At 44.1% G+C, this 22,653-nt stretch overlaps 1 protein-coding gene across 3 annotated transcripts in view; it reads right to left on the bottom strand.

Annotated features, from left to right (window-relative positions):
- Positions 1-18,462, bottom strand: part of DRC1 (dynein regulatory complex subunit 1) — a 41,604-nt gene extending 23,142 nt beyond the window's left edge. The window contains exons 1-4 of one of the 3 annotated variants that reach the window (XM_019449848.2): positions 18,211-18,460; positions 6,978-7,065; positions 2,631-2,743; positions 538-721 (exon numbers count right to left, since the gene is read on the bottom strand). In XM_019449848.2, the coding sequence (XP_019305393.2) occupies positions 538-721; positions 2,631-2,743; positions 6,978-7,065; positions 18,211-18,362 (537 nt within the window). In that variant the 5' untranslated portion in view covers positions 18,363-18,460. Of the gene's footprint in view, positions 1-537; positions 722-2,630; positions 2,744-2,833; positions 5,304-6,977; positions 7,066-18,210 lie in introns of those variants that run through there. The other 2 variants (XM_019449867.2, XM_019449871.2) reach the window with 2 other exon arrangements.
- Positions 18,463-22,653: the final 4,191 nt, after the last annotated feature.

A 22,653-nucleotide genomic window follows, 5' to 3' on the forward strand; every position in this document is an offset into this window, starting at 1 on the left:
TCCACCTGGACCTCGCGCGTCAATATTCGAGAACACTAGGAATCGCAACTGTACAAAGCAAAAGTGGCTTCAGAAGAATCTGAGGACGCCTGGGAGAAGGCACAGGCAGATGGACCAGAGTGGCCTCAGCACGGGGCAAAGCCCGAATGAGCAGCACGGGATCAAACCATCCGTGACCACTTGCTGCAAATCTCCCCGTAAGCTCCCAGAGAGCTAAGGCATCCCAGCTGAGCCATTAACACCCAGGTTCCAGCACGGGAGCACAGCTCCCGCAGACTAAGCTCCATTCCTTAACTGAGAAGACGAAACCTGAAAGAGCATTCGCTATGAACGTACGTCTTTCAAAGGTCACCAGTGATTCTCAAATTGCTAAAAAGCTTTTCCCTCTGGGTGAGTTTGTTGCCCGAGGTGTGCGATAATCTGAGTAATGAAGTAAGACCTCCACATTCTTCCATTCAGGAAGAGCAAACCAATAAGGCAGTCAATTCCCCCCATCAGAGCCCACGTGGCTGGGGGCGAGGGGCCCCGGACCCTTGCCTGCTGTAACTCGCTGATGAGCTTGTTCTTGTCTTCTATCAGCCCGGCGCAGTGCACCTGCTGGGTGTTGAGCATGTCCCACAGGTCCTGGGGAATTCTCTTCCGTTTGCCCTCCTCCCACTTCATGGTGATTTCATCAAATTTGTCCTGGCTGGTCTTGACTTCGTTCTCCAGCTTTTCAAGTCTGCAAATACAAACACGCTTGCCACGCCAGCCCAGCTGTGGCCCTACCTCCGGCTAGGGCAGGCGGGTTCTCGAGAGTCTGTAATACGAGATCCAGGTACCAAGCACTGCCTCCAGATACCTTCACCCACAATCAAACCAGGCTGTCAGTAATCTTCTTTAAGTTTAACGCTTGACTATCAGTAAGAGATCAAATAAACAAAGCAGCACATTACAAAAACAGATCAACCTTAAAGCTATACCTACTTACACACACACACACACACACACACACACACACATGCAGATCAAGAGTCACTTTGCCACATCCCTCTGTGACACACACACTTGATCTCTGGAGTCGTACAGCTTGTGTTCAAGGCCTGACTTTGCTACTGAGTGACTCTCAACTTTAGACAAGTCACTTAACCTCTGCAAGCTGCATTTTTCTCACCTGTGAAATGGAGAGGATGAAAAAAATCTACTTTCACTCGGCTGCTGTGGCATTAAATGAGGTGATGCTCAGCACGGGTGCTCAGCACGACAGTCCCATTATTATTTTTGATTATCAACGTGACCTCAAGTATCTGGCCATTCCTCTCCCAAATTAAAAAAAAAAAAAAATTTTAATGTTTGAGAGACAGAGAGAGAGAGAGAGACAGAGTGCAAGCGGGGCGGGGCAGAGAGAGAGGCAGACACAGAATCCAAAGCAGGCTCTGAGCCGTCAGCACAGAGCCTGAACTCGCAAACCATGAGACGATGACCTGAGCCGAAGTCCGACGCTTAACTGACTGAGTCACCCCGGTGCCCCTCCTCTCCCAAATTATTAAGAAATGAATAGCGGGACACACAAACAGGGAAACTCTACAATTAGCAATGGAGAATAGGGATGGCCTTTCCAGAAATTCCAAAGAGACTCTGTGATGGAGTATTCTGAGGATGGGACCAGACCGAAAGAAGAAGGCATGAAGGCTGAGAGACGAGACCCCTCCTGAGCACAGGCGCTAGGACAGATGCAGAGACTCTCTGTCTACCTTAACCACACTGTGAGCCTATGAGACTGCCTCCAAACAACAGTTCAAACCCCTGAGGGACAGGAATCACCACTGAACCATTTTGTGCTCCCCTTTCTCCTTCCTTCCGAGCTAGAGCACAGAGAACACGTTACATTGCACTTGACTTTTTTCCTCAGAAAATGAAAAAGAGCCGGGTCATCTTTCGAAAAACCCACACTGATCCTGTAACCCTGCCACCTAAAACCTTCAGTTTTTCTGGGGCGCCTGGGTGGCTCAGTCGGTTAAGCGTCTGACTTCAGCTCAGGTCACGATCTCGCGGTTCGTGAGTTCAAGCCCTGCATCGGGCTCTGTGCTGTTGGCTCGGAGCCTGGAGCCTGCTTCGGATTCTGTGTCTCCCTCTCTCTCTGCCCCTCCCCCTGCTCGCAGTCTGTCTCTCTATCTCTCAAAAATAAATAAACATTAAAAGAATTATATTTTTTAAAAAGACCTTCAGTTTTTCCTCAGTGGTTACAGATCAAAGCCTAACTCTTTGGCAGGGCTGGGAATCAACCAAGTCAGTTCCGGCCACAGCCCAAGAGAGGCAGAGGGAAGGTCAAGAATAAAGTCACCAACTGTATACTGGTAAAGCTAGTCAAGTTGCTGACAGAATTCCTTATGCTGGACAACTAAAAATCTTGTTAAGATCATACTGTGTATGTACTCGTGGACATGAGCCACAATGGTCTGGTGGGGAAAGGAGGAAGAAGGGAGGAAAGCAAGGAAGGAGGAACGGAAGGGATTCCGAAGGGGCGGTAAAAGGATTCTACTAGACTGTTCGACACAGCCACTTTCCCATAACTGGGGAGAATTCGGGGAGGCACAGAGGAGATGCCCTCATGTCCCCAGGCTGCAGAGCACAGGGTGGGGGGTCCTCACCTCTGACGCCTTATCTCCCCTTCTTCCACTCTCCTGTGGATCTCCCTGATATCCGCGGCCACCTGGATATTTGTCACCAGCTCAGTGCCACAGAGCAGCAGCTTCGCCAGTTTCTGAAAACGGGTAAGAATTTACGGAATTGGAAACACTTTGCACAACTGTCTGCAGCCGTTCTATGCAGCCACGCAGGGATCAAAAGCTACCTTAAGACCCTTAAGAGTAGCGTCTATTTGGCAATCCATTTCCCTCAGGACGTTTGGGGTGTGGTGTCAGGGCTGACGATTTCACAGCACATGTGACTCCGGAACCACCGCTGTGTATTCTCGTTAGAGTGTGGACCAGCCAACCTGCACGCCGGCGGGTCCTCCGGGCGCATCTCAGCACTCGCCCCCCCGTACGCCTCCAAAGTGGGTGACACGGCCAGGGGTCTTTCTGAGAATTCAGCGGGAGGGGTGAGGCAGAAAATGGCAGTCATCCTCCGACATCCCTCCTCTTCTTTGAGTAACAGAACCCCCGACATTAGGTGGACATTTGGCCTCCCCAAGTGGATACACTTCCCAACCTCCTCTGCCGCTAGAATACAGTCCGATCAACAGGACACGAGCCCGAGTGATGTGTGCCGCTTCTGAATCGTGCGGTGAAGGGAGGAGGCGTACCCTCTGCTGCCCCGTCCCCCCATCTCCCGAGCTGGCGTGTGGTGCTCGAGTACGACGCGATGGGCAGATGAAAGCCACCTAAGGACAGGCAGGAGATGAGGGCCCCAGTATCCAGGAACACCCATATCAGCCCTGGACAGTGTACTTATGCTCCGAACTATTAAGTAAGGCAAGGGAATGAGCTTCCAGGTTTCAGCTCATGTTACGTGGGATCTTCTGAGAGTCTCTGAAACAGGAGAGAACCACTGCGGCTGGCCGCCCCACTGTCGCCAATAATGGCTCAGGAAGTTTGCAATTTGGACCCCCCCCCCCCATTAACTCCCTCTTTGAATTCCACACTCCGTGTCTTTACTCCTGGCCTTTGGGTGACCACGCGCTTTCAACAAAAAGTTCAGGTATCCTTAGGCTATGCCTGGGTTTTTCCAAGTCCGTTTTGGAACTCACAAATTCTCCAGCTCTCAAATCGTTTCTGAACGAGAACCAATAAACATCACCGCACGAAGGAGTCATTGAGACGATCAGAGGTTCTATCTCATCTCATCCTTCTAAAGACATCTGGAAATGCACTTTTATTGAATACAGAACGGAGCCTTCACCTAGATATCCGGGGTATTCCAGACTTTTTTTTAAATGGCTGCAGTTTTATCACTGGTACCAAATGGTTTTCCATGCCTATGGAAGTAAAGGCTTTCCTGTAGTTTTGAGCGATTCTCTGTTGTCTGCTCAGACGATGTAAACATGAGAAATTTCTGCATCGAGTATCTCAGACTCAAAGTAAAACTGAAAATGCTACAGTCACCAACAGATCAACAGACACAGGAAAAGCTAAAACTGTCATTTTCAGATGATATGATTCTATATGTAAAAAATAAACACACAAACAAAAGAAACCGCAGGTAAACTCTTAGAATTAACAAGTGAATTTGACAGGGTTAACTGAACATCAGGTCACTATATAAAAACCAACTGTACTTTTATTCGGGCGCCTGGGTAGCTCAGTCTTAAGGTTAAGCATTCAGCTCAGGTCATGATCTCGCAGTTTGTGAGTTTAAGCCCCGCGTCAGGCTCTGTGCTGACAGCTCAGAGCCTGGAGCCTGCTTCGGATTCTGTGTCTCTCTCTTTCTCTGCCCTTCCCCCACTCATGCTCTGTCACTCTGTCTCTCTCAAAAATAAATAAACATTAAAAAAATTAAAAAAAAAACAATTGTACTTTTATATACCAGCAGTAAAGAGTTATAGCCTCAACACAGTGTGTGAAACATTGTTGAGCAAAATTGAAGAATACCTAAATAAGTGGAGGGCTATTTTATACTCATGGATCACAAATCTCATTGTCGATATTAATTCTTTCCCAAATTGATCTATAGATTCCATCTGACCTCAATTAAAATCCCAGCAGGTTTTTTGGTGGCAATTGACAAGCTGATTTGTAAAATTTATATGGAAATCCAGAGGTTCAAGACTAGCCAAAACAATCTTGAAGAACCACAAAGCTGGAGCGCCTACCTTACCAGATGTCAAGATCTGTCATAAGGCTACAGTAGTTAAAATCATGTGGAATTGTAATAAAGTCGGACAAATAGGCCAATAGAACAGAATACAGAATCTAGAAACAAACCCACACATGTGATCGCCTGATTCACAACAAAGATGGGGAAAATGATGCAGTGGGGAAAGGATGATACATTCTTTTTCTTCTTCTTCTTCTTTTTTTTTTTTTTTTAGGATGATCTTTTCAATAAATGGTGCTGGGTCCATTAAAAATCCATAAACAAAGCAGTGAACTTTGAGCCTGACCTTTACACCACATACAAAAATCAATTCTAGGGGCGCCTGGGTGGCTCAGTCGGTTAAGCGTCCGACTTCGGCTCAGGTCATGATCTCACGGTCTGTGAGTTCGAGCCCCGCATCGGGCTCTGTGCTGACAGCTCAGAGCCTGGAGCCTGTTTCCGATTCTGTGTCTCCCTCTCTCTCTGACCCTCCCCCGTTCATGCTCTGTCTCTCTCTGTCTCAAAAATAAACATTAAAAAAAAATCAATTCTAGATAGATTATGGACCAAAATGTAAATGATAGAACAATAAAGCTGCTAAGAGAAAACTTGGAAAGACATCTTTATAAAATTGGAGCAGACCAAGATTAAACAGGAAACAAAAGAATCACCAGTTAAAAATGATTGATAAGGTGCAAAGCCAACGACAGGGGCCCTTCCTGTCCAAGTCTTAGGGCAAAACTGGTGATTAATATCTGGATATTGAGGAAGGGAGCATTTGGTTTTTATACATTTCTTTTCTATGCCAACACGTTACATGACTTAAGTCCCAAGTGAAAGGGAGCTGGAGAAACTACTAATGAAAACAATATTATCTCTTCTGGTTTACGCTCAAAGAGTGCTCAGGATGAACTGCGTATCGGTAGTTTCAAGATCCTATCAGTAGAAACTATAACAGTACATTCCAGATTAATACAATATCCTTTTTATCCTAACCAGCAATGCCCAGAGATCCTCGACCCTTTGATGAAGTAACATCAGTAAAAACACATGGCGTGACTCTATTTCACAGGAAGCACCAGATCTGGAACAAAAGCACACAGCACTGCGGTCTTCTTTCCACGGCCGTAAAGTATCTTATCCTTAACACCATACCGTGCAGTGCTCTCCGTGTATCTCTATGCTCTGTAATGACCTGCAGTAAGTTGATTATTTTTTTTCTCCAAGCGCACTTCGATTTCTGCCAGGAATCATCTCTCTCCTCTCTGTTTTTATCAGTCCCACTTTTTTTCCCAAGACGCAGCTCAAATCCCACTTTCTCCATATAACCTTTCCCAATCAGCCCCCCCTTGGGGAGCCCTCCTCCTTACCCCAATTCCTACAGTCCCAGTGCCTCTGATATTCACTTAGCAATTAATTAAATGCAGCACTTTGCCAGTTTTGCTTGCTGTTTGCAACTGTTGTTTATTCTTCCTGCACCTCTTGTTCCAAGTCCTTTATTAAGTATCCCAGGAGCCCTGACATTGCTGTGGGAGAGCCATCAATAAATTTCTTTTTATATGGAGTCCGAGCTCTGTACTACTCCACAGGCATACAGAGTTTACACACTGGGGACACTGCAGGCACACACATTTGAAGTCACAGAAGGGAGAAAATGGTCTAAAATTAAAGTCGTGGCACAAAGAAGTATTGGACGTGTATCAAGTTGGGACTTGAGATGGTCTTGAAATACGGGAAGGCATCCTGATGAGAGGAGATGAGAAAAGAAGGGTAGAGGAGAGGGGGGAAGAGAGGAGGGGAGGGGCTTAGCATTCTGGATGATCAGAGGCACACAACCGGAAGACCAGAGCCCCACTGGAGGTCAGCGAGTGGATCAGCCAAGCCAGAGCCAAGGCCCAAGGTAGGTACCAGTGGGACCGAAGACTGTGAAATTAGTTTGGGATCGACTAGGGTGGGAACGGTAGGCCCTGAATGGGCAGCCTAAACATTTGGACTTGAGCTTAAGAACAGTCCATCAGATAACATGAAAGCTCACTCCTAGAGAGCTCTCAAAACGGGAAAGGTTCAAATTCACTTCCGCCTACAGGCAGGAACATGGGATCTCTATTGAGATTCTTCTAGCAAAGTACGAAAGCCATGACATCACACCCAGCTCCCTAGTGTCACAGGCTGATGGGACCCATGCGCCACCCAGCTCATACCAGTCTGCTTTCTTCTTTCTGCTTGTAGCTCTTGCTTTGATCTTCCTCACTCTCTTTCTTTCCATCTAAATATTCTCCAAGCGCTTCCCTATGATGGGAGACAGTGGAAAAACTGAAGTTATTTCTAGTACGTAGATTCTATATTTAGAGTTTCCACAGTACGTCACGCCATATACAAAAATACATCCCACATGGATAAAAAGTTAAATATTTTTAAAACACACAATTATAAAAACACTAGAAGTAAACACAGGAGGGAACCCATCTGAGAATAAGACTAAAGGCGGGGGGAGGGAAATTGAAAGACTTTACTTCCTAACATTTAAAACTCTTCTTGAAAATCAAGGCATAAACTGGTAAAAGATACTTAACAAAATTTTGCCACCTAGAAAAATAGTATGGGCTCCTTCAAATCAATACAAAAAAGATAAAATACCAATTAGAAAAACCGGCAAAGGATGTGGACAAGGATTTTACAGAAGAAACACATATAGTAAACAGACATTTGGGAATATGTTCAACTTCACGCAGAACCAGAGAAATGAAATTGAAAAGCCTGTGAGGTATTATTTCTCTCCATATCAGACGAGAAAAGATTTTTTTTATTTATTTTAATTTTATTTTTTATTTTTTAAAATTTACATCCAAATTAGTTAGCATATAGTGCAACAATGATTTCAGGAGTGGATTCCTTAGGGTCCCTTACCTATTTAGCCCATCCCCCCTCCCACAACCCCTCCAGCAACCCTCCGTCTGTTCTCCATAATTATGAGTCTCTTGTGTTTTGTCCCCCTCCCTGTTTTTATATTATTTTTGTTTCCCTTCCCTTATGTTCATCTGTTTTGTCTCTTAAAGTCCTCCTATGAGTGAAGTCATAGGATTTTTGTCTTTCTCTGACTAATTTCACTCAGCATGATACCCTCCAGTTCCATCTACATAGTTGCAAATGGAAAAATTTCATTCTTTTTTTTTTTTTTAACATTTATTTATTTTTGAGACAGAGAGAGACAGAGCATGAACAGGGGAGGAGCAGAGAGAGAGGGAGACACAGAATCTGAAATGGGCTCCAGGCTCTGAGCTGTCAGCACCAGAGCCCGACGCGGAGCTCGAACTCACGGACTGTGAGATCATGACCTGAGCCGAAGTTGGACGCTTAACCGACTGAGCCACCCAGGCGCCCCAAGATTTCATTCTTTTTGATTGCCGAGTAATATTCCAGTGTGTGTGTGTGTGTGTGTGTGTGTGTGTGTGTGTGTGTGTATCTTCTTTATCCATTCATCCATCCACATCTTCTTTATCCATTCATCCATCGATGGACATTTGGGCTCTTTCCATACTTTGGCTATTGTTGATAGTGCTGCTGTAATCATTGGGGTGCATGCGTCCCTTCGAAACAGCACACCTGTATCCCTTGGATAAATGCCCAGTAGTGCAATGCTGGGTCGTAGGGTAGTTCTATTATTAGTTTTTTGAGGAACCTCCATACTGTTTTCCAGAGTGGCTGCACCAGCTTGCATTCCCATCAGACGAGAAAAGATTTAAAAGGTGATTAATAACATCAGGTGTGGGCTATGGTGTGGGTGCCCAACTATTCTTATCACTCCACGGCTGAGGGTGTGAACTGTAACAGTGTGTCTAAAAGGTGCCTTGGCAAGATTTATCACAAACTTAAATATGCCTCCCCTCTGACCCAACCATCAAGAATTCTCTACAGAAAGAACTCGAAGAATTCTGTGCAAGTACTCTGAGAAACGTGCAGAATGATTATTACAGCCCTGACTACACTGGAAGGAATATGGAAACATTCTTACACACATATCAATACCGGCCTGTTTAAGAGTTTAGGAGCCAATAGAAGAAAGTATTTTGTAGCCTATAAAGAGTACTATGTGATATCTAGCAGTAAGCAAAGATGTCCACAATAGTTAAGTAAAAAGAGCCAGTTGTAGAACAATATGTAAACTATAACATCAATTTTCTTTTTAAAGTAGGCTTATGTACACATAGGAATATTTTTGGAAGGTGACAGTAGTTATTTAAGGAAAGGGAACTTTACTGAGGACTTCTATTTTCTATATTTTTGTATTACTTGAATTTTACAGTGTGTATGTGTGTGTGCGTGTGTGTTAATCAGAAAATGAGACCAAAGCGGAGGGGGTAAAACAAGGTTCTAGATTATGGGCTTCTTTAGAGGAGGCATGGGGGCATGACCCCACCAACCACACCATTACAGCATGGAGGTCCACTCTCTCCTCTGGCGAACAGTGACCACCAGGACTCCCAGTACTGCCTTAAGACAAATGATGGGGCACCTGGGTGGATCAGTTGGTTAAGTCCATGACTCTTGATTTTGGCTCAGGTCATGACCTCAGGGTTCATGAGATCGAGCCCCGCATTAGGTTCTTCCATGACAGCGTGGAGCTTGCCTGGGATTCTCTCTCTCCCTCTCTCCCTCTCTCCCTGCCCCTCCCCTACTTGTGCATGCTCTCTCCCTCTATCTCTCTCTCTCTCTCTCTCTCTCTCTCTCTCAAAATAAATAACCTTTTTAAAAATCCTCTAAAAAAAAAAAGAAAGAAAAATGAAACCATCATCTTAGCATCTCATCCACAATGAAATAAGCAGATCCCTTTGTCTCATTTTTTCTTGATTTTTTTAAATGTTTATTTTTGAGAGATAGGGAGGGAGAGAGGGACAGAGAGAGAAAGAGGGAGAGAGAGAGAGAGCATAAGGGGAGGGGCAGAGAGAGAGGGAGACAGAGAATCTGAAGCAGGCTCCAGGCTCTGAGCTGGCAGCACAGAGCCGGACACGGGACTCAAACCCACAGACCAGGAGATCATGACCTGACCTGAAATCAAGAGTCAGACACTTAATGACTGAGTCACCCAAGAGCCCCTTTTTTCTTTTCTTTTTTTTTAATGTTTACTTATTTATTTTGAAGGAGAAAGAGGGAGAGAAAGAAAGAGATGTAGGACAGAGGAAGAGAAAGAATCCCAAGCAGGCTTCACACTCAGCTCGGAGCCCAACTCCAGGCTCGATCTCGTGAGCCACAACATGACCTGAGCTGAAATCAAGAGTCAGATGTTCAATGACATATCAGATAAAGGGCTAGTATCCAAAATCTATAAAGAACTCACCAAACTCCACACCCGAAAAACAAACAATCCAGTGAAGAAATGGGAAAAAGACATGAATAGACACTTTTCTAAAGAAGACATCCAGATGGCCAACAGGCACATGAAAAGATGCTCAACGTCACTCATCAGGGAAATACAAATCAAAACCACACTCAGATGTCACCTCACGCCAGTCAGAGTGGCTGAAATGAACAAATCAGGAAACTATAGATGCTGGCGAGGATGTGGAGAAACAGGAACCCTCTGGCACTGCTGGTGGGAATGCAAACTGGTACAGCCACTCTGGAAAACAGTGTGGAGGTGCCTCAAAAGATTAAAAATAGATCTACCCTACGACCCAGCAATAGCACTGCTAGGAATCTACCCAAGGGATACAGGAGTGCTGATGCATAGGGGCACTTGTACCCCAATGTTTATAGCAGCACTTTCAACAATAGCCAAATTATGGAAAGAGCCTAAATGTACTTCAACTGATGAATGGATAAAGAAGATGTGGTGTATATATACAGTGGAATACTACTTGGCAGTGAGAAAGAATGAAACCATGCCATTTGCAGCAATGTGGATGGAACCTGGAGGGTATTATGTTAAGTGAAATAAGTCAGGCAGAGAAAGACAGATACCATATGTTTTCACTCATATGTAGATCCTGAGAAACTTAGCAGAAGATCATGGGGGAGTGGAAGGGGGAAAAAAAGTTACAGAGAGGGAAGGAGGCAAACCATAAGAGACTCTTAAATACAGAGAACAAACTGAGGGTTGATGGGGGTTGGGGTAGAGGGGAAAGTGGGTGATGGGCATTGAGGAGGGCACCTGTTGGGATGAGCACTGGGTATTGTATGAAAACCAATATGACAATAAATTATATACATATAAAATAAAATAAAAAGAATTTAAAAAATGCTCAACCAACTGAGTCATCCAGGCGACTCTTAAATTTTTTCCGTAATACTGACTTCCATTTCCACTCCCTTGTTCAAAGTTCAGCACAGCGCTACATAGTGTTACATCATTTTTGAAATCTGCAGTTGAGATACCACCACCCCCCAACTCCAAATCGAACCAAAAACTCATTTTCTTTCTTGTCATTTCATTCACTTCCCTGTTCTTATTGAACCTACTCTTTGCCATTACTAAGAAAACTAACTGTTCCATTTTACTCAGGTCTTCAGACGTTGCAGGTTAATGGCTTTCCCATTATCAGACAAAACGCACTCATTCTCTTGACTTTCTACTTAAACCACCAATGAATTACCAACTCTATTTAAAAAGCCTTCCAACAACTTCCTGAAGCAAAGACCAGTGCTCCAGAAAGAAAAATAACTATGCTACCAACTCTTATTACCTAGTTTTAACGTGAATCCCATTGCTTCCTTTTACTTATCATTTTTAACTTTCCTAGCACTGCACTGTCCAATATGGTAGCCGGCTGATCCAAACCGAAATATGCTGTGAGTATAAAATACAAACTACGTGGATTTTGGAGACTTTGAATGAAAAACAAACAAACAAAAAAAGCAAACTATCTCAATATGATTTATACTGATCACATGTTAAAACAATATTTTTATATAGAAGATTAAATAAAACAAATTACAAAATTTAATTTCACCTCTTTTGTTCACTTTAATAGGGCTACTAGAAAAATTTTTTGTTTTGTTTTGTGTTTTGAGAAATTTACTTATAAGCTTGGTTCAGCAGGAAATTTTAATTACATATGTGGCTCATATTGTATGCCTTTTTTAAAAAGTTTATTTATTTATTTTGAGAGAGAGAACAAGCGGGGTAGGAGTGAGAAAGAAGGGAGAGAGAAAATCCCAAGCAGGCTCTGCACCACCAGCACAGAGCCCCATGCGGGGCTCGAACTCATGAACCGTGAGATCATGACCTGAGCTGCAAGTCGGTTGCTCAACCAACTGAGCCACCCAGACACCCCTCATGTTGTATTTCTATTGTTTGATGCTGACCTAGCATATTCCAATGGAGTTGTCCCAGGCTTCTCTCTCCTCGGGTTTGAGTGGAATCCCTCTTTCGGGAAACTGCTTCCTCACTGCTGCCATACATGTGGTCTCAATGGAGCTGCCATCTTCTTGAATATCCCACCTCCTGACCAATCAAAGTCCCTTCTCAGGAGTAAAAAACTTGGAACTTCATTGACTGTTTGGCTGGGTTGGAAATCATTGCTACTTCAAAAACCTGAAGTCGCCCTGTTTCTTAATCCTTTCTTTGCATGTGACAGTTGTTTCCACTCTGGAAACTTGTAGGCTCCTTCTCTTGGTTCTCAGTGCTCTTGAAGCCACTGCCTCGGCCCCTCCAGCCACCTTAGTAGTCTTTACATTTTAGCAAGCTCCTTTAGCCTGAGTGATCGATTAATTAAACTTTTCTTTGTGTATCTATAGATTATGCATTGCATTGTTTCCTAGAAAGACTCTGGACCAAACCCTCTCACACAACCTTCCCCCACCCCTCCACCCCAGGCACCACCTCTGACCTCTCACTGCCATGATAACGTCTAGCTGGCACCATTGCGTCTGCTTGCAATGAAGAAGTGTTAGGGACCACTGTGTTCTCCTTTTACTGATTCACTGCGCTAAAGTTACTCTAAAAATCTTTGGGCCAGGCAGAAACCTGAGGTGGTTTTTGAACTAGAGTCTGCCCTCTCCCCAGGTGGCCAGCCCTCTGAATAAAGCTCATATTCTTTTCCAATCAAAACTTGTCTCTTGAGTATTGGCTTTTCAAGCTACAGGCAGCTGAAACTTGGGTTTTTTTGGTAACACTGAACTTTCTCAATGGTGTGCCTGTGCGTGGGTCTACTTTCAGCCATTGGCTGCACATTTTCAGTCAGGTGTTCCCCACCAGCTGGAAAACTCATAAACTTCAGTTCTAATAAATTTTCTCAAATACTTTCAGTGATAATTTCCTCCCCTCTGTTTGCTCTGCCCTTTCTTTAAGGATCCAGAAAGGAGATCCTAGGGGCATCTGGGTGGCTCAGTTGGTTAAGTGTTCGACTTTGGCTCAGGTCATGATCTCATGGTTTGGTTCTCGAGTCTGAACCACTCATCAGGCTCTCTGCTGTCAGCGCAGAGCCCCCTTTGGATCCTCTGGCCCTTCTCTCTCTGCCTCTCCCCCACTCACACTCTCTCTCTCCCTTTCGCTCAAAAATAAACACTTAAAGAATAGAAAGAAATACTAGATCTCCTGGACTAGTCCTCTAATTTTCAAAAATCTTTTTTTCTACTAGTTTCTCTATTTGCTCTATCTTCTATGTGATTCCATGACCTTTACTTCCCAACCCTTCTAGAGTTTTCCATTTCTATCACATTTTTCAATTTCTAAGAGCTCTATTTTGTTCTTTCAACAGCATCCCATTCTTGTTCCATGGTTGCAATATCATTTCTTTTTTCTCCTTGGATCATCTTAATGATAGGCTGTTGTATCAGTATTGACTGCCCTTTCTTCCTACATAGTCTCAAGTTCCTCTGAGTTGTTTTTTTTTGTGTGTTCATTTTGGTGTCTACCTTTCATGGTAAAGACTTTCCTCAGACATCTAGAAATCATTGGCTACCTTACCCCCATAAGACTGAAAAGCTGAACGAAAGCTCTGAATGCAAGGGTGTAGCTTAACAGTGAACTTCAGTGCAGGACGATCTACTTGGATGGCCTGGTGTGCAAATCTGGCTTTCAGTGCCTTTAAATCCTTCCTTGCAGGCTGCTCAGGTTCTACAGAGAGATGTCAATCTCCTGCCTGCGAGGTGAAGCTCCAACTGCCCAAATTTCCGGAATGGGCAGAAGGAAAGCAAGGTCTCATCTCCAGTGTACACATGGTCACAGAACCCCCTTGCTTATTTTTTTAATTCTTTTTTATTTGAGAGAAAGAGAGTGGGTGTGTGTGAGCAGGAGAGGGGGGCAGGAGAGAGAGATTGAGAGAGAGAGAGAGAGAGAGAGAGAGAGAGAGAGAGAGAGAGAATCTTAAGTAGGCTCTATGCTCGGCCAGACACAGAGCTCGATCCCATGACTCTGGTATCATGACCTGAGCCAAAATCAAGAGTCAGACGCTCAGCCGACTGAGCCACCCAGGTGCCCCCCTTTGCTTTGAGGACAATGCTCTTGCCTCTTCTCTGTCCAGCATGCCCCAAACCACAGATCCTCCATTTTACTTCCTCCAGACTCCCAGTCTTTTGTGCAAGGTGGGGAAAAGGTTCTTGACACCCAACTATTAACTTTCCAAACCTTATTTTAGTCCCCTTCTTCTCCTCTACTTCCATATGAAGGTGATGCTTCCGATCTCCTGGCCTTTTGCAGACTTACTGCAGAGTAAATCAAGGGGGCACTCAGCTTTCCTCGCTACCAGTTTATATTTCCATATTCTTGAATCTGCTAAGCCATCTACCATCTGTCCTTATGCTTCTCAGCTCCCGAAGTGTTGTTGCTATTGAGTCCTTCTGTTTTGCTTGACTTCGTGGGTTTATGTCTTTTTTATTTAATCCCTTTAAATGTCACGCTAATGGAGTTTTGATAGAGATCCAAGATAAATGTATGTGTTCCATCTGTCATTTTTACTCCAGAATCACATCTCCCAGGAATTTCAAATTTCAACCGAGACGGTAGAGATTGGGATTTTCAGGAGCTTTAGCCTATTAATTCTGTTATTTTTATATGACATTCGATTCTATTAACAGCTTCTTCCCAAAAGCTCCACCTCCGTGGCATATCAAGACCCAAGCAATTAGGGCAGTGGGCACCAGAGGCAGTCAAGGAGCCTCTAAATAATTTAAAACAACACAAGGGACTAAAAGTCTGCTTTTTATTACCAGCACGTGCCAGGAACAAAACAAGATCAGTGATAAAAACACTCTTTTCTGAAAAATCTTTTGTTGCTCTAAGTTCTAAACAATTTCTGCAGTTACTGTTGACTTTTAATAATATATGTGTAGGCTTCGATATAGCACCTTTCTATCTGTTATCCTTTAAACCAACAAGGAAGTTAATTCACAGAACATGGAGAAGGAGAATAGAGTTGGCCTGTGACAGCCATGCACGTAGCCGAGTTAGTTCAGTTCTGCCATTTATGTACAATCATTCTCTACATCTTGAGGAATTCTTTTGAAAACACTTGTGGAAACTTTTCTTCGTGTTTTTTTCTTCCTCCCCCTCTCCGCCGCCAAAAAAAAATACATTAACATAATTAAAAGGTATTGATCCATTACTATTTTCTTATTTCGTATTGCGAATTTTACTTTTATTTGTAGAATTATTTTGCTGGCCTGTTTATATTCATAGTTCAGTCAAAGAAAACGTTCACTGTCTGCTTTTCTTTCCAGGCTATTATTATTAGCTGTGTTATAAAAATTACCGGCTCCAGGTGTTAAATTAGGTGCACATCACTTATTTTCCACGAGCACCAACTGGCCCTTCTGTGTCGTCCTTATAAAATGAAGACAGCCCTGGGGCGCCTGGGTGGCTCAGTTGGTTGAGTGTCCGACTTCAGCTCAGGTCATGATCTCACAGTTCGTGAGTTCGAGACCCACATTGGGCTCTGTGCTGACAGCTCGGAGCCTGGAGCCTGCTTCTGATTCTGTGTCTCCCTCTCTCTCTGCCCCTCCCCCACTCATGCTCTGTCTCTCTCTCTCTCTCTCAAAAATAAATAAATATTTAAAAAATAAAAAATAAAATAAAATGAAGACAGCCCTTTGCCAGAGTTTCCTTTTCTATCCATTTCTAAATGCAGACCTTTCCTAGGGCGTGGCCTGAGCTCTCTTCTCATCTCTTTTTATCCTCTTTTCCAGTGTAATTTAATCCATTCCCATGGTTTTAAATACAATCATAATGCTACTGACTCTTTTAACTGACATCCCTAATCCAGAATCCTCTTCTGAGTTTAAGACCCACGTCCAACTGTCTAATGGACCTCTAGGTTTTAATGCCTTCCCCAAATCCAGCTTCACTTAATATGTCCAAAGCCAAACTCTTGATTTCCAAAACCTGCCTCACTTTCCCCATCACTGTCTTCATTATCTCAATAAAAGGCACTACCATCTACTTAGCTGTTCAAGCCATTCTTGTTTTTCCCCCGATCTCTGACCAGCATATCCAAAATCAGTAAATCCAGGAAATTTAAGCTCTAAAATATGTCTTGAGTAACATCCACTTTCTCTCCAAACCCACTGCCACTAACTAGTCCAGACCAGCCATCCCTCACCTGGACCAATGCAACTGCTTCCCAACTGGTCTCCTTACTTGCACTTCTGGCTTCTCCAACTATTCCCTCAAAGAGCAACCAGAGTGACCTTAACATACTTAGAAATTTGAGAAATTCCCACATTAGTCCTTGACCTGTAAGAGTTATCATGGCAGGGAAGGACAAATGGACACCTCTACAACTGCACCTGAGTACATACGAACAATCAAAAACCAGAAAGGGGGGGGGGGGGTATGGTGGGGGTTAGTGTCACCCTTAGGGATCTCAAGGATGCAGGAGGGGTGGTCCCTATCAAGTCTCCATTTAAGTCATGGGTCTGGCCACTGCAAACACTGGATGGCTCTGAGAAAATGATTGTCAATACTGCAAGTTCACCCAAGTAGCAGCCCTGATTGCTGCTGCCACACAAGTGTGGTATCTTTGCTAGAGCAGATTAGAGTGGCCTTAGGTACATACAAGGTGGCCGCTGATCGGGCCAAATGTATTATTTTCTACCTCAATCGGGAAAAAGGATCAGGAAGTTCACATTTACATGGAATAGATAATAATGTATACTCATATAATCCTCACATTCACAGGGTCATGTTAATTCTAATCGCTGTCAAAATATAGTCTGAATAGATCAGGACCATCTAGATATCCCACAAAACATCACACGGATCCAATACATTCAGACTGGCAGGTGAGTCAAATATGACCCACCTGTTTTTGTAGGGCTCACAAGCAAAGAATGCATTTTACACTTTTTAATGGTTAAAGAAAAAGATCAGATGAATAGGCAGAGCACAAAGGACTTTTAGGGCATTGAAACTATTCTGTATGACATTATAATGGTAGATACTTGTCACTCCGTCTTTGTCCAAATCCACAGAACACCAAGAGTGAATTATAATGTAAACTATGAACACCGGGTAATGATGATGTGTCAATGCAAGTTCATCATTTGTAACAAAGGTACCACTCTGGTGGGGGATGTTGATAGTGGGACAGGCTGTGCGTGTGTGGAGGCAGAAGGTATATGGGAAATTCCTGTGCTTTCCATTCAATTTTGCTGTGAGCCTAAAATTTCTCTTAAAAAGTGAAGCTTACTAACGTAGAAAAGCAAGATCAAAATACTAAGAATGTTTTGTGACACATGAACATTACACGACATTCAAATTTTAGTGTCCATAAATAAAGTTTTGTTGGAACACAGCCACACCACTCTGGGCCCCTTGTGTCCAATAGCCAGCAGACAAGAAGTCACCATGGTAGGGTAGCTGACCCCGAGCAGCAGGACAAGGTATAAGTGCTGTTAGGCAATGAAGGTGTTCAGGAATTCAGAAGATTATGCAGGTGCCTCTTGGCACCCCCTTATGACAGCCCGCTGTGTCTGTGAACGGACAGGTGCAACAACCCTAGCCTGAGAAGGTCATGATTATCAGTCTCAGACCCTTCAGGAACGAGGGAACGAGGTTGTGTGTCACACAACCAGATAAGCCCCTGGGACCAACAGAAGTGACAGCTGAGGTCCACTCCAGAAACGCATGTGGAAGGCAGGCAGGTTGGGATGGAAGGAGGAAAGAAAGACCTCTGAGGGCAGGTCACGGACGGCCTGTGTCTTCAGTGTATTGCTCACAGTGCATGGCACAGCAGCGTCTCAATAAAAGTGCTGAAGGGACTATTATTTCCGTCTTTGACTTTACAGGTGTATCGAATGTCTTAATATCCCATACTTTGCTTGAACCCTCTGGAAGAAACTTTTCCTATTTCATCCAGAAACAAGTCCCGCTCACACGTGGGGCCCGCCGGGCCCTCCCCGCAGGACCTCCCGCCCCAGGAAGGCGCCCGCCTCGTCCCCGCCCTGCGACGCCGTCACCCCGGGCGCTCCGCTGCGGACACGCCCGGACCCCCGGCTCACCGCCTCCGGGCTTCCAGGCGCGCCGCGATGCGGAGACGCCGGGCCTGGATCCGCTCCTGAGGGTTGTCGGAGTGTATGGACGGCCCGAGAATCGGGGTGGACGAGTGTTCCTCCTCCTTCTCCAGGGCCCCCAAGGGCCCCGGCGGATTCATGGCAGGTGCCTCCCGCCGCAGGCAGCTGCCTAAGGAACACCGCGAGACCACCGCCCGGTTGCCAGCAACAAGCCGTTGCCAGGGTGCAGTCACCTGACCCGCAGCTGGAGTGCGCGCGCAGGCCTCCTCAGGCTCCGCCTACCGGCATCCAGAACGTGGTGCCAGTTGGTGGTTTTTATCCTGGAGATAATGCGCCTGAGGCTCTACCTTGGAGGGGTGAAAATTACATCACTCAGCCCTGTACAAATAGCGCCTAGCGTAACACCTAATGTGTAGTAAGTGCTCAACCAGTGTTTGCTGAATGACAGGTACACAGATGTATCTGTATGCTCACTGCAGTTATTATATTAAAAAACTGGCATGACCCCAAAGTCCATCCATCAGTAAGGGAACTGATCCAGCTTTCATTGGATAGAAGCCAATGCAGCCACCAAGAATGGGGCTGACCTAGAAAGGCATAAAGCTGTATTACATGAGGGAGAGATGCAGCCCAGTATATGGAATGTGATCTAAATTTTACTTGAAATATATATAGTACCGACAGGAGAAAAATGAACACAAAGCAGGGCCAATATCAAGTTACTGCCTGTGTTCTCTTCTAGGATCTTTATGGTTTCAGTTCTCACATTTAGGTCTTTAGTCCAGTTTGAATTTATTTTTGTGTGTGGTGCAAGAAAGTGGTCCAGTTACCTTCTTTTGCGTGTTGCTGTCCAGTTTTCCAACATCATTTGTTGAAAAGACTTTTTCCCATTGAGTATTCTTTACTGCTTTGTAGAAGATTAATTGACCATCTAGTTCTGGGTTCATTTCTGGGTTTTCTATTCTGTTCCATTGATCTATTTTGTCTATTTTCATGCCAGTACCATAGTGTTTTGATGACTACAGCTCTGTAATATAACTTGAAGTCCAGAATTGTGATGCCTCCAGCTTTGCTTTTCTTTTTCAAGGTTGCTTTGTCTACTTGGGGCCTTTTGTGGTTCCATACAAATTTTAGGATTGCTTGTTCTCGCTCTGTGAAAAATGCTGTTGGTATTCGGATAGGGATTGCATTAAACGTGTAGATTGCTTTGGGTAGTATAGACATTTTAACAATCTTTGTTCTTCCTATCCAGGAGCATGGAATGTCTTTGTGTTACAGTTTTCAGAGTATAGGTCTTTCTCCTCTTTGGTTTATGTCTAGGTAACTTATTGGTTTTGGTGCAACTGTAAATGGGATTGATTCCTCAATTTTTCTTTCTGCTGCTTCATTATTGGTATACAGAAATGCAACAGATTTCTATACATTGATTTTGTATCCTATGTGTTGTATGCAAGTGTTGAATCACTGTATTGTACATCTGAAACTAATATTACACTGTATGTTAACCAGCTGGAATTTAAATTAAAAATTAAAAAAAAAACCGGATACATGCACCCCAATGTTCATACATTTTCTACAATAGCCAAATTATGGAAACAGCCCAAGTGTCCATCAACTGATGAATGGAAAAAGAAGATGTGGTATATATACAATGGATTATTACGCAGCCATAAAAGTAATGAAACCTTGCCACTTGCAACGATATGGATAGAGTATTATGTTAAGCAAAATAAGTCAGAAAGACAAATATCATATGATTTCTCTCATATGTGGAATTTAAGAAAACAAACAAGCAAAGTGGCGGGGGGGGGGGGGCAGCAAACCAAGAAGTAGACTCTTAACTATATAGAGAACAAATAGATGGTTACCAGAGGGGAGGTGGGGGGAGGGGGTGGTTAATAGGTGATGGGGATTAAGGAGTGTACTTGTTGTAATGATCACCGGGCATTATATGCAAGTTTTGAATCACTGTATCGTACACTGCATGTTAACTAATTGGAATTCAAATAAAAACATGGGGGGGGGGGAGGGGGATAAAGAATTAAAATGTATATTTTCCCAAATATACAGTGCTTTCATAAAGCTTTCGATTTGGCAAGAAAAGAAAAAGAACACAAAGTAGTGGGTATCTCTGGGGGCTGGGTCCACAGGTGGTTTTAACTTTCTATTCTAAACAAAAAGTTTACAGAGGCACCTGGGTGGCTTAGTTGGTTGAACCTTCAACTCTTAGTTTCAGCTCAGGTCATGGTCTCGCGGGTTTGGAAGTTTGAGCCCCACATCCCTCTCTGCACTGACAGTGTGGAGCCTGCTTGGGATTCTCTCTCCCCCTCCCTCTCTGCCCCTTCCCTGCTTACTCTGTCTCTCTTGAAATAAACTCAAAAAAAATTTTTTTTAATTAAAAAAAGTTTACAAATAACAAATCACTTTTGACATAATAAAACAGTTGTTGTGTTGTTGTCTTTAAAGGGTCGTAACAGGAGATCCTGAAGAGACTGCAGCAGGCCAATGTCACGGGTGAGAGGGATGTGGGGGAGGGTTGTAGGTGATGTCTGCCGTGATGACTCACAAGCATCCAGAGTCTGGTCCGCATTGGTAGGCACTACTCCAAAAGCAGAGCTGATTTGAGAATGGACTTACACTAATGAGCTCATGAAAGAAAAAAAGGATACCCTAATTCGAGCAGGACACTGCAACTGACATACAAAGCTTGTTTATTTATGGCTTGAGACCAGCATATGTCTGTGGCTGATCTACAAATGGAATCCAACTATAACTGGCAAGTTTCTTGATGCTGTGCGATTGGCTGTAATGAACTCAAGGGCCCACAGTGGGTATAACTTGCCACAAAGACTAGGTAGGTCAAGTCCTTTCACCCCCATCCCTGGGTAAGTTTGGGGTAATAACATGCAAACCCTTCTGGCTGATATGGGCTTCCTTTGCCAGGCTACAGGCTGGCCATCTACCTTCAACGTACAGTCTTTTTCCAGACTAGATTTAAGTATACCAAGTCCAGTCACATACTTAATTCCACATCCATAAAATTACACCAGATCGCCTTAATTGGGGTTTGGGGATTCATCAGACATTTACATAATTTCTTGGCTTATTCTTGTCTCCCAATTTGTGCGAATTTTACTACGATTCTCAGCAGGCAATCTTACTTTATTCATTTCAAGTTATTTTTAGAACTGCCTCACCATCATCATGTACTGACAACAAAAGGTACAAAAAGGAAAGAAGGGAAGTCATGAGTAGGTCATCAGGCTTAGGGAAAAGTTCAGAGGCAAAAAAAGTAGAGAACTAGATGTTAGTAGAAACTGTGCACCTACCTCAGACCACCCACCCACTGTGCCAAGTACCTCCGTGCATCATTCACAGCACATGTGCATGATCACAGTAATGTTACTAATCCCATTTTACAAGCAAAGAATTGGAGGCTTAGAAAAAGTAAGTAACTTGCCCTGGGCCAAAGCTTGCCAAGCTGAACATGACTAAGAAACAGTCATGGCATTAAAAGTTTGGGAGGTCTTGAGAAACTTTCAGAATGAAAGCAAAAAGACAAGTGGAAGGAGCAGATACCAAGTTTTCCTTAAGGAAATTTGGGAGCAAGGAAAAAAGATGCAAAGTAGGAAGAAAAGCAAAGACACTTTGGAGGCGCAGGGTCTAAGCCTGGACGGACCCAAGCTGCTTACCTGGTGCGTGCCTGCTATGTGTCAGGTACCCGCTAGGTGTTCGAGGTTTGCGAACAGAAGGGCAGGAGGAACTGCTGGGGCGACCGAGAGGCTGGGTGGCGCAAGGGATTAAAAGCACACCGCTGGAGAGGCAGCCCCGGGGCAAAATAGGGGGCATCTTCCCCTCACCTTCTTCAAAGCCTGTTAGAGACAAAAACTTTAAATGCCTGCTGCCAGAGCTGGGAACCACTTCCGATGTAAAAGATAGGAAATATTCTCAGAAGCAATGTTAGAAAATAGGAGTTTTTAAAATAAAAGCTTGTGATTTATAAGCTGAACTAAAGTTTGGGTGTACTAAGTGTATGTCATTAGATTCTTGTGGAATTAGCCTGGGAAATTAATACCATACGTTTTTCTGTGAGAAAATGTGTTTAAGACAACCACCTTCCCAACTAATTGAAGTGTGACCCGGTTATTATTATACACTGCCCAGCACCCAGTTCTGGGGCAGTCAAGAGCAGGACACTACGAACAGCTGTTACTGCCACCTGCCTGGTACTCGGCTTTCTGAAACAAGTCACAGGGTTGTAGAACACCCAGGAGCAAGCAGGCGGATCACTCTTTAAACACACAAAACAAAAAACCTTGCACTATGCTGCTCTAAAGTAATCAGTGATTCTGAGACAGCATCCTTCTCCCTCAGAGCACCCTCCCCTCTTGCATCTACCAAGGAAAAATAAAGAAGACAATCTGAAAACAG

Source organism: Panthera pardus, unplaced genomic scaffold, assembly GCF_024362965.1.
Source record: "Panthera pardus isolate Hobbes unplaced genomic scaffold, ASM2436296v1 HiC_scaffold_26, whole genome shotgun sequence".
NCBI lineage: Eukaryota > Metazoa > Chordata > Mammalia > Carnivora > Felidae > Panthera > Panthera pardus.